The sequence below is a fragment of the Daphnia pulicaria genome, chromosome 1 (genome assembly GCF_021234035.1).
Source record: "Daphnia pulicaria isolate SC F1-1A chromosome 1, SC_F0-13Bv2, whole genome shotgun sequence".
Classification (NCBI taxonomy): Eukaryota; Metazoa; Arthropoda; class Branchiopoda; order Diplostraca; family Daphniidae; genus Daphnia; species Daphnia pulicaria.
This window is the reverse complement of record NC_060913.1, coordinates 28,909,065-28,921,613: the sequence shown is the minus strand read 5'-3', so window position 1 is coordinate 28,921,613 and position 12,549 is coordinate 28,909,065. Positions and strand designations below refer to the sequence as shown.

The window sequence follows — 12,549 nt, the reverse complement described above, 5'->3', positions numbered from 1 at the left end:
GGCATCAATCGATTCGACCATCGCCAACGAATTCCAAACTGAGCTGCGCAATATTCTATATAGCGGCAAATGAAATGAAATGATTTCATACCGTGAATGAATTGGATATCAGCGATCGTCATCGAGACAACCGGACGCTGGATTGGACACTGGATTGGACGCAGATCCAATCTCGCCTATATAGTTCAAGTTGCGTTCCATTCCGGGCTGGCCTTGGATTTTCTGCATTCCGCCATTCGGATGTCGTTTTGGAGGTGATGAAACGGCCGTTCATTTCCGTGTCGACGTCACGATAGCGACGATCTTCGGCGGATCCAACTATTAAGAGAAAAATTAGTTTCACTTGATCACATTGATTAGGAATTGGGGTTCATTCAATTCACTCCACCAACTGAGAAACTGACAAAAGAAGAAAGATCTGATTTGGTCTCAAATGCTATTATAAAAGGAGGATAGGCTTGATAGGAAGCGGCCTGATTTGCTATTTACCCGGCACCACAGCTCTTCTAGAGAAAATAATTCCAAATTAGTCAACCTGTTCTCCTTCTTCACAGGTCAATAGGTCTTCTTCTATTAGGGCGTTGTCACTGGCTTCTGAGATTGGAGCAACTCAATAGAAACCCCAAGCTGAGGCCATTTGGGAGGTTCAAACTGCGACCTTCACTAAAAAAAATTAGAAACAACTCAATATCGCCTGTGGGGGGTACCTTCCGCCCGCATGGTTGTACACCCCACAAATGTCGCAATGTTTCCCTCTCGGTCTCCCTTAAAAAATGGAACAAGTATGGCATCGCAATTGTCGTGTAGTGGAAATTAGATTCCATTCAGCAGTGTCGTTACGTATCACCCACAAAAGAGTCTCCAAACGTGGAAATGAACGTGTTTTTGAGGGGAAATCCGCGTAACAATACACTTAAATTACACCGAATAAAATGGATGAGACCCAACGTCCAATGGGACCAACTAAGACGGCAATGACAAGGAGCTTGATTAAACCAGGAGCTATGAAACTGCTTTGCTTCCACTTCGTGGAGAAATAGTGAAAAATGATAAAAAGTGATTGTGTCCTACCTTGGAGGATTAAGGGCAAGTTTCCTGTGGATAATGGATTAAGGTTAGTGGATTAATGGAATTCAATCCAAAGGGTTGCTGTTCACCTGCAAAGTCAAACAAAACAGAGAAATCATCATTGTCAATATTCAGAAATATAACAGCAAACAAATTTTACCATTCACCACCACATTTATGAAATGAAATACAATACATGCCACCATGCTAAGAAAATATTTTGATGATTTGATTAGATCTTGAATACCAGCTTCCGCAGCAGTTCTACACGAAACATGTTTTGGCTACGGTACATCTAATACATCTTACTGTGGGAGAAAGAGAAATTGGGTTTAGTTTGCACATCAATTGTATGTCGAATTATTATGAAAATTAATTGTTATAATAGCCTTCTCCATGTCAGACACAAGATTGAAAAGAATAATAGTATCACAAAGTTTTTGCTTACCCAGGTTGTGTTGCCCCGCAAAAAAAGTTGTTGACGACAGTTGCACAACATTTCAAGTCTTTTGCACTTTCGCATTGAATTCAGCAGCAACAGCATTTCATTGTTTGAGGTAGAACTGCAGGAGAAAATTGATCCAATTAATTAATTAAAAGAAGGCACAATTTTAAGTCTAATGTCTACTCAGACATAAATTGTGTCTTCGAAAGAGCAAACTAGGCCTATCAGTTAGCTCCATCTTAATTCACTGTTTCTTTAGTTCTGACTTCCAAACATGAACTCACAATTTCTACTTGCAGAGATTTGGACATCAAAATTTGAATTGAATTAACCTATAATGAAATTTATAAATTTAAGGAATTGAATTGAATAGCCTGACCTAGACTAACCAACATCCCACAGTCCCACAGACCACACTAATCAGTTAACTGTTAACCAAAAGGCAAAGGGCCAAAGGGACAACAGTAGACGATTTTTCAAACATGCACGTAAATACAGAAAGGAAGTAGCAGTCGTCACCTAGCGGTGTAAACGTCATACTCTTCTGAGCGCGGGAATGCCTAAATGCCTAATAAATCAAACTAGATTTGCTGTCTCGTTGATTTTTTCGTAATCAATTGATAAAAGTCAACCAGTAGTATAAGAATACTGGAACCACGGACTGGGCTCGAATGAACATGCAACACATCTGAAATTGCACTCCCAATAATATTTAAACTGAGTTTACTCGGAATAGGGTTGGTGCATGAATAAGGGATTCGTTTGAAAAAAATATCATTAGCATCAGTTTTTCACGCTGATTCTCATGGTTTTTTTAATATATTTTTAAAATAATAATTTCCCCCCGTAATCTCACTTAAAAGTTGAGATTAGCTCCCCCCATTTTAAAACGGACCCCACGCCATTATGGTGGGCGGTCCTTAAAATGGGATAAATTTTACCCCTTTTCACCCTTTTCGTCTTTCGCCTTTCGGCCCTAAGGGCAAAAGGGTATAGGTATAGGGGTATAGGCAGCACGAAAAAGGGTGAAAAGGGGGGAAAAAGAGCAAAATTTATCCCATTTTAAGGACCGCCCACCAAAAATGGCTGGGGGTCCTTTTTGAAGTGGGAGGAGCCTAACTGAACTTTGAACACAGATAACGCTCTGAAGAAATTATTTTTAAAATATAAAAAAAAATTACCATGAGAATCAGCGTAAAAAACTGATTCTTATGATAGTTTTTTCAATCGAATCCCTTATTCATGCACCAACCCTATTCCTCCTAAGCCGCAAGCCCGCAACCAGCCGTTATACAATTACGTCTAAGTTTTTGTGATATCGTAATTATCCGATACCCAATCCCGGAATGGCTTTAATTTAACGAAGGCACGGAACCTACCTATGTCGAAGGAATTCCATTAAAGGGCTAGACTTACAGCGTCAAAGCTATATATATGGACCGTATATATATCCCGTATTATGTTCACTAATCGAGGCAAGCTCTTTTATTTTTTGCGTAAACCCACTCAGCAATTGATTATACACACTCAGAAATGGTGCCTTAACCCACTGAGCCACACAGCACCTTATTATATATGTAAGGTGTGGTAATGGTACTATTTATATTTGTTGCATATGATGAAAAATGAGTTTTTGTATAAGTAGGAAAAGAGAATAAAGGCAAAAAAGTAGATTTATTTAATTAGTTGTCTATTTATTTGTATTTCCTATTGTTTAATTAAATGGGAGAATCCTTTATCGAGTCAAGCTATCGCATGTGGATGTGGTTCAAATCCTTGCAAATGCATTGGAACTTTTTTCAATTCAAATTTGTATTTAAAGGTTACGTTTCATATTTTTGTGTCTTTCACAATATGAAAATACAATTTGTTTTTATTTCATGGCCTATTTATTCTATTCTTATATTTTTATTTGAACAGGGATCGATTCGGGACGAGTTTTGTTCCGAGAAGACAGGAGCAACAGAAATTCACGTCGTCCGCAACTATACGCCATCTGTTACCGTTAGCAACAGCCACATTAAAATTATTTAATCGAGTGACATTTGGCTTCGAATGAAAAATTGGTGACGGATAAAATATAAAATTTATTATAAATGTCACTATATGCCAATTGTGCAATTTTTCTTTCATTTCGAGAGTTGAAGGGACAAACAGTTTGGGCTTTGAGGGTGGGATAGAGAGAGCTGGAATATATATCCATCAACGACAAAATAACAAACGAGCGCCGGCTACATCGTAAACCACACACAAAATAGAGTAGAGAGCGCAAATACGAAAACAAAAAAAATAAATAAAATTTTGATAAAATTAATAAAGTTCAAAGTTGAGTTGAAAACAAAATTAACTTATCCGAGTTTTTTATTTTGCGGGAATCATGAACGAGTCGAGTCAAGGATATTGCAGGAAAGAGAATCTCTTCCGGTTCAATTCCAGTCTGTTACACCAAAACTTATAAGAGATGGAATATGGAATGAAATCGAAATAGGGGGTAAGCCTACTACTTAGTCTACCTTATTCTAACGTCAAGTGAAGTTGATTGTGATTCTTATTAAGGAAAATTATAGTTCTGAAATGGGTGATGACAAAATTTGCGTTATTTGCAATGATGGATTTACTGGTAGAATCATTCAGTATGTTTCGTGTGTGGAATGCAAGGGTCCTGTTCATCTTTCCTGCATTCCTGGTAACAAACGGGGAAAAGGTAGAATTAATTATTTATCTATTATTTTGAAAAGTATGCGATACATGTTCTTTTCAGTTCTTTCAAAAGCAACTTATGTACTTATGCTTACCCCCTATGTCAACTTACCCCCTATTTTCCGTTCTTCTTTAAAAAGCATTATGTTGTTGGGCGTCGTAAATTCCTCTCTGTTGAAGGAACGTGGTGTAGAAATATTCCTTCAACCTTTTTTAAAAGACATGAAGCTGTTAGAAGAAGGTGTTGAATTGGAGGTGAGAAACGTAAAAAAAATGTGGTATGGTATATTGTTGAACTTTTCTGGGGATATGCCGGCTTCTAATTTCGTTGGTGGTTTTAAAGAGGGTGTTGGTTTTGCGAATTTGCCATGCCGTACTTGCAAGATTGATCGTCGAATCAATTTACATTGCGTTCATCGAGAGACTATGTGTACGATGCGAGACAAAACCTCGCATGACATGGAAGTTATTGAAATAGAAAACGCCAGGACACAGGCTGAGCGTGATGCTTTTTCACGGGATTATGGAGTTAATTGTCGTTGTCCCCTCTCAAGTTTACGTAATTTCGATCCCACAAAATGTTTCATGATAGATTTAATGCATGTCGCATACGAAGGTATTCTCAACGATGAATGTTGTCGGCTCCTGAAACACTTGATATGTGACCCAATCATTAAATTGAATATTGAGACCGTTAATTATGATATTTCCCAATTGAAAAGTTGACGAGAATTTACTGTCCCCCCTCCACTCAGATTAACAGAAATTGAGGGGCTAGAAAAATTATCATTTTCATCTTCCGAAATGGCATCCCTTGCATCGATCCTTCCACTTGTTTTGTCCAAATATGTGAATGTGGAAAGCAGTCCTCATTAAGCGAACTTCATTCTGCTTCTCGAAATTTTGGCATCCCTGCAATGCTACTCTTTCACCGAACGCGAGCTTTCCGAACTTGAACCCAGATAGCACAGTGCAGTCCCAAAGACGTCCCAAACACGTCACTTTGAGACGTCTGAGATGTACTTGGAACATAGCAGATTCCCAAGTTTACATGCCTTGGACGTCTTTTACGTATGGCCAATGTCCGCTTCGACGAGATCCGATAGCGGTTCCTATCCGGTCCCATTGGATGGACCTTGGACGGGATTTGGACGGGATTTAGATGTAAATGGAACCATTGAGATGCATTTTAAACGTCTTTTATACGAATAATATCCTCGTTCTTTTTAAATTTCATCGCGGATGCATACATGGCTGAATAGGAATGAACCACGCTCAATTTATTATAAAATCAAGAGACTCAGTAATATTTTGGAAACAAACTCAAATTTATTTTAATTCTTCATATACAACAGAAACATAAAATAGTCAAATTACTTCGCAGAGACAATGAAAAATTAGTCTTTAGTTTAGGAGGTTTCTTCTTGTTCCTCGTCTTCTCCACTCTGGCTTCCATCGTCAGTTTGTTTCGACGCATATCTTGGGCAGTGACGTAGCCAGTTCTTTATCTTCGCTTCAACTGCATCTCTTGTCAAAGAATTGTGTGCTTCACGAACTCCATCTGAAATGGTAAAAGTATGAAAAACGTTAAAAAATTGACGGAAGAAATGTTAAAATAAAAATGTATTCTAAATACTAAGCACTCACCAATTACAATCTCGCAAATAGTGGTTGACTTGAAAGCCACTTTATCTTCATTCAGGCCTAGATAACAGAAACAACTGCCACACCGGTAGGTCATGATTGACTTCATGACCCTTCCAACCATGGAATTCGTAGTCCCTCCTATCCCAATGACGAACGTCTTCTGCAATAACCAAGATGAATATAAAATTTAGATCATTATTATAAGAGGAATGTTTGAAATTTACCATTTTAGATGCATTATGTTGAACTTTCAGTAGCTTTGTCAAGTTCCTCGCATCCTGTATAGTCTTCATAGGCAGCTGAAACAATTCCGTAATGGAAGGTAAATCCGGTTGGGGTGGAGCACTGTTTTTCAACAGCAACGTCAGTAGGTCTAGCACCTCCCGCTGATTAGCCTTCACAACTTCAATGCCTCTAGCTAACGCCTCCACCCGTTGCAAGATAACACCTATTTTTCCTGAGATAAAGAAAATGCATGTAAAAAAATAGATTCCCTGGAATCAACACTACATGAAAATCTTACTTGCATCCACTTCCGGGTTGGTGGGAGCTGATGGTGATGGAGTTGATTTCCTAGCTATGGTAGCTGATGGTGATGGAGTTGATTTTCTAGCTACGGCTAGCTGCTGTCGTGGTATAACAGGAGAGGACATAATCTCATCCGTAACACCATTCCTGTCGTCAAAGGAATTGGATCTTTCTAAATGGATAGAAAAGATAAATGTTATACTCAAAATTTTCCACTTATTTTTGTACTCGTACTTACCGTTCTCAGTAGATTCAATTCTTGGCCTGGTGTGGCTAACTTCATTTGAAGATTGAGAAGAAAAAAACGTGTTGATGTTGAGACCGTTCGGAACAGGTGGCAATGTCATATGTGTGTCTGATAAATTTGCTGATACCGAAGCATTCTGGGAAGGTCTTGCTGGACCTAGAAACATCAATTCTGTAAAAAGTAACTTCGAGAAAAATAAATTAAAGTGCTTACTACGTTTCTTCTTCTTTCTTGACGAGTTCTCCTTGTTCTTTCTATTTCCGTCGTCGCTAGATTCACTCGTATCTTCACTTAGATACCTTCTTGTTTTCTGTTTTTCTCGCTTTCCTTTTCCTTTTTTATGTCCATCAACGTCAGTCGAGCTGGGAGCAACTGATTCTCCGGCAATAGCAAGAGGCAACTTAGCCTTGGCTTCTGCATACGTTTCTGCAGAAAGAAATCAGTATTACTTTAAAAATTAACCTCGGTAGAAAAGTACATGAAATACTTACTGAAAGTAGCAATGAGGCGAGCATCATAACAGTCCCATGTAGCTTTATCACAATCCACTGACTTCGCTACTTTTTTTTCCAATGTTGAACGAGCAAATGCACCTGGAGGCCACCAACACTGACCTGATGAGTACCATGAACTGGGGACAACTTCTACTTCGGTCTCATGTTCACCTATGATATACTCCACTATAAGAAACATTTCACCTGCGAAAGAATGCAATTAGATGATTGAAAAGGCTAATTTGTAGCTACATCTTGAAAGGAAACCGCATACGTTTTAGTGTTTTACTAACTCACATGAACAAGAAGATCGTAAATTTTTAAAAGTTATATACGTTTTGTTGTAATATTTACCCCGTTCTGGCATATGTTAATATCCCTTTATTGAAAGCAAATAAATTCCAGGACACACGAGACGAGACACACGAGACGAGACACACGAGACGAGACACACGAGACAAGACACACGAGACACGACGCTTGGTGAGACGACAGAGCAGAAGACAGACGCTACAAAATGGAGTTGTCAGATTTCTTAAAAGACCACCTGGAATTAACCGAAAAAATATAAATATTAGGATTACGTTATGTACTGACTTTTAAATACCCTTGAAGAAGAATCGAGAATGGGAAACATCGTAGAGGAAATAAAAAAATAATCGCTGCATTTCTTTTAATGGAAAAAAATTTGGAAATCCTGAAAAAAAAAATTAGATACTCTTTTTGCAAGCCAATTAACTGTAAACATCCGTAAATAACCTTTCAAGAGCCGAGAGATGTTAATAATGGAATCTTCAGTTACATCGACTTGCAAGATTGAAGCTATGCGTTGCTTTGCATATGTAATGGAAAAACAGCGAAGTCATAAAGACTATGAACTGCTGTTGGCAGCAGCATTGCTTTGCATTTCAAGGACTTTATAGGCCAACGTTGTAATTGAGAAAGTCGTCTTGCACAAACTATTCCGAGTCTGGAAGATGGTAAGGGGGAAGAGTAGTGGCTAGTTTTGTGAAGAAAACTATGCCCGACCAAGAAAATTCCTTCTTCACTCTTCAATAAATTGGCAATTTTTACAATCGTTTGGTCCTGAAGAATTGCGCAACAATCTGCGTCGTTATCTGTACGAAAAGTCCATGAGTGACATTGGAGAAACTTGAACTGAACGCCACGACAGCCATTTATCATCGGCCCTTGAGTGTGTTTCTTTTTCAATACGAAAGGTGAGACAGCACAATTTATCCGTGGTACTAGATTTAACTGGATCTCATCAAGTCTTCGGATAACTTGGGCTAAGGGTTGATTATGTTTTCGCAAAAGATGTTTAATGTCCTGCAGATAATTTTCGAAAGCAAAAGCGCTGAAAGAATCAAGATTGCCAAAGTGACGTACATCGTCTGCCAAGTGAATTAAATTATGAACGTTGTAGCTGAGAAATTCTTTGCCGTAAATTTCTTTTGCCTCCGTCACGAACAGCACAAGCAACTGTTTGGCGTAGTCGTTAAACTCTTTGCAGAAATGTTGTGCTACCAAAAGTTTGACCGCAACATGAAAAAGAAGGAAATGTTCGTAAAGGCGTTTTGGTAGCACATTTTTCAATACAATCGGACCAGTATACAATAAAAATTCTCTTAGTTCGGTGGCTTTCCACCTTGCTAATTCCGCTAACGACCGCGATTTACGACTGAATTCTGAAGGAATGTAACTTGCCAAAAAAATTAAAAAGCTCGAGATTGTGTTTTTCTGAGTTTGGCTTAATCTACACGAAAGAGGACCTTTTATCCATTGCCACAACAATTTACGCATGACCCCCAAACAGCAAAGGTGCATGTAATCTAGGGGAAAGGTGGCCACCATATCAATTGGCAACTGCTCTAAAATTGACCGACCTGTGTGATGCTCGTCTTGTCGTTGACTTCGGAAAGTTGCATCGGTACGCAATGGGGCTTTCTCGTTCAAAAATACGATTCTACCTTCAAAATCCCCTTCCTCTGTACACTTTGAGCAACTGAAATAACCGCTGTGTGTTTTTGTGTAAGCAATGAAAGCCCTTGCCGGCGCATCGCAAACAAATCCAAATATAACGAGTGTCAAGACCTCACCGTTATACAATATGCCTTTTTCAAGCAAATCTAACATTTCTGTTGTGAAATCAGAAAGGAAAACATTTGCATCAGATGGCTTGGAAGGCCCATGATAGATACCTATCAAGAAAGGTTTGGAATGTGGAAAGCCACTAAGTCTACCCAGAATCGGCCAAAATTGGCTACCGAAACTTTTAGCTATGGGCACACCGTCAACATTTATCAGCAATTTGATACGTTTGGAAGGAATGCGTTTCACTTGCATTCTTTGAAAAGTTGACAAGATTCCTTTTTCAACACCACAGTGATAGTAGTGTCCTGGGCCAACTACTTTTGTTGCAGTGCGACGAATAGTTTTCAGAAGTGTTCGACAACTTTTAGGAAGGTTGGATGTGTCAAAGTCTGAGAATGATTTCAGGAGCACAAGTAATTTGTCTACATGCGATTGCGGAATCTGGCACTGAACAGCCCAAGAGGCAAGACTTTCACGAAACTCACATGTGTTAATATTGTGTTCCTCACAGTCGAAAAATGTGTCATCTTCCTCCACTTCACAACACGTTTCAGTTTCTTCTTCACAGTCTACATAAATTTCATCATCGCTGTCACTGTCAGGTTCTGTATCACTATGATTCATGTCACTGTCGACAACTTCTGCAATGCAATAATCTTGTAATGAGTTGTTATGTAATATATCACTTTGATCACTGTTTGATTCACTGGCACCAGTCACACTTTGGTTAGCAGAGGAACATTGCTCGGCATCTTCCTGGTAACACGCACTTCCGTTAACCAATATTTGCTGAATGCGTCTGCGTTTTTGTCTTGAAGAAACACTGGCAGCCATTATTGTCAACACTGAATCTTACAAGTCCCTACCGAAAACCGTTCATAAATAGAAATAAAAATTAATTGGAACAAAATAAAACGTATGGCCGTATTACTTCGTAATATACCGTATTATGGCGTAAATTGAAGTTGTAAAACGTCAAAACATCCATCCACAATTTAAAAACATCCGTCCGCCATCTAGCGCTGAAGATTGGAGTCTAAGTTATTGCTTTACTCACGCGACTCATGTATACAGACACAATTTGTTTCTAATATAATGTTGTAAGCTAAATCAACAAACAGAGCTTTGGATATTTAGTAATAATAATACCTTGTTGAGGAAAACAATCCATTAACTGAAGCAACACACAGAGATAGTCTTTTCCAGTTTTCTCACACGAGGCAGAACACAGACGACGTTCTTCAAGTCCGAGTGAGTGTGAACGTTGCCAAACTGACTGAACACTCCAGTAAAAAGAGTTTGTTCCATTATTTATGAATAAACAATAAGAAATCTAAAGCTTGAAGGATTATTTTCATTAAATAAAGAAAATCAAAATATATTATTTTAAAAAAATTCCATAGAAAATTTATTGAACTGGCCATCTAGTGAGCAGAACGTTAACACCGTCATAAAAGGGAATAAGAAAATTTCGCCGCGTTAAAACAAAGACATGTGATCAAAAAATTTTCTAAGTCTTGACCGAGAGCCAAAAGAAAAGAAATGGGACGGGCTAGGGACATCAACGGGGCACCAATGATATACAGGAGTAAAAAGGAAAGTATTATTTTTTCAAGGGCTCGGGTTTAGACATCTTTTGGATGAACTCGTCGCAGTCGTGCCATTGGTACGGCTTTGGAACTACCCCGGGACACCAATTCCTATCTGGGAAAGAAATATTGAAATTCACAACTCAATATTTCTTGAATTGTATCAAACAACAGGTGCGACGATCACCCCTAAGCTGCATTCCCTATTGCATTTTCCTAATCAGATTCGACAATTTGGTGCTCCTCGCTACTGCTGGTGTTTTCGTTATGAGTCCAAAAACGCTCCGTTTAAAAAAGTAATGAGACGGATTTGCAATTTTTTTAACGTCCCTTGGACTATGTGTTCTCATCATCAAAAACTCGTTGGGTTAAACGCAAAAATGGAAGGAGAAAGTAATTATTTTGATATTCAAAATTGTGTTTTGGGAAAATCAAGTACTATATTTGCTGTAAAACACACTCGCTGGTTGGGGATCTTATGTGATAACACTTCCTTGCTGAGGCATTCTTTGATAAGAACAGTGCAAAAAATTAAAATTAGTGGTCGTGTTTGTAAAATAGGCACCTTTTTCTTGCTCAAGTTGCCTCATTTCGAATCTCCAGCACACCCAGGTAGCACACAGAGCTGTTACAGACTCCTGTAACCGATCTGTTTCACACACTTGTGAAACAGATCCGTATCAGGTTTGTTACAGCTATGTTTTACAGGAAATTTGTCTGGAATTCCTATGTTTTACAGGATTTGGTAATAGTTTGTTTTACAGATCTGGGACAGATCTGTTATCTTTCTGTAATTCATAATTCTGGTTTTAAACTGTACTACATATATGTTCCGGATCTGTTTTTTACTTGAGAAAATTGTTTCTGATTTAGCTCTGTTTCCCATGTTTGTCACTAGTCTGTTTTTACTCTGTAGAAAGACATTCTGTTTTTCTTCTGTATTACAGGTATGTCACATGCATGTTTTTACTCTGTATTACCAAGTACAATATTTTTCTGTTCTGTGTCTGTACTCCAGGTCTGGTACGGGTCTGTATTTCCTTTGTAAGACATAAGTCAGTAATCATCTTTTCTGATTCTGTACCCCAGGTATGGTGACTTTGATCAAAGTCTGGTTTTGTATTGTAAACAGCCATGTAAATAATGTTTTTGAAGTTATCGTTCCATAATCTCAAATCGGCATAATACTAGCTTTCTTCCTTTTATTATGGGTTATCTACAGTTATTCCAAGATTCAAAGGGCTATATTGAGATACATTTGGAATTTTCTTAATTTCAAGAAACTGATTCACAGAGCTGGAACAAACCTGAACTACATGGCTTATTTATATTTACTAATATATATTTACATTTTTCTAAAATAATTGTTATAATACTAAACTATGCGACTTAGAATAATAATCAGCAGTTTTAGAAAGAAATCCTAAGTCAAACTATCAATTTAACTAGAACATGAACGGTATTCATGATATTATACATCTGTGACATTACAAGCATGGTGTAGTGGATAGCGAACTGGATCGTAGATTCTGAGGTCGACGGTCCAAACCCCAGACCAGCTTATTTATTTCTCAATTATAATTTGAAAAACATATTTGTAACAGACATGTTTTACATAGTCTGTATTACAAGGCTGTAACAGCTAACTTATATGCGCTCATTACCGACCCAAAACAGGCCGATAAAACAACCCTGTTACAGGTCTGAAACATAGTCTGTGTGCCACCTGGGCAGTTT

At 38.2% G+C, this 12,549-nt stretch overlaps 1 protein-coding gene and 1 long non-coding RNA gene across 2 annotated transcripts; both read right to left on the bottom strand.

Moving 5' to 3' along the window:
• Positions 1 to 249: 249 nt before the first annotated feature.
• Positions 250 to 1,453, bottom strand: LOC124338484. Its single transcript, XR_006917853.1, has 3 exons — positions 1,229 to 1,453; positions 1,072 to 1,157; positions 250 to 318 (listed from the first exon to the last, which is right to left on the bottom strand). It is a non-coding gene; the product is annotated as an uncharacterized LOC124338484 (long non-coding RNA).
• A 4,140-nt stretch (positions 1,454 to 5,593) lies between these two features.
• On the bottom strand, positions 5,594 to 9,228 carry LOC124327516. Its single transcript, XM_046786483.1, has 9 exons — positions 7,737 to 9,228; positions 7,484 to 7,676; positions 7,127 to 7,333; positions 6,849 to 7,061; positions 6,627 to 6,791; positions 6,384 to 6,560; positions 6,085 to 6,317; positions 5,861 to 6,020; positions 5,594 to 5,774 (listed from the first exon to the last, which is right to left on the bottom strand). The coding sequence occupies exons 2-9, from the start codon at positions 7,494 to 7,496 to the stop codon at positions 5,623 to 5,625; spliced, it is 1,320 nt and encodes a 439-aa protein (XP_046642439.1). The 5' UTR covers positions 7,497 to 7,676; positions 7,737 to 9,228; the 3' UTR covers positions 5,594 to 5,622.
• Positions 9,229 to 12,549: the final 3,321 nt, after the last annotated feature.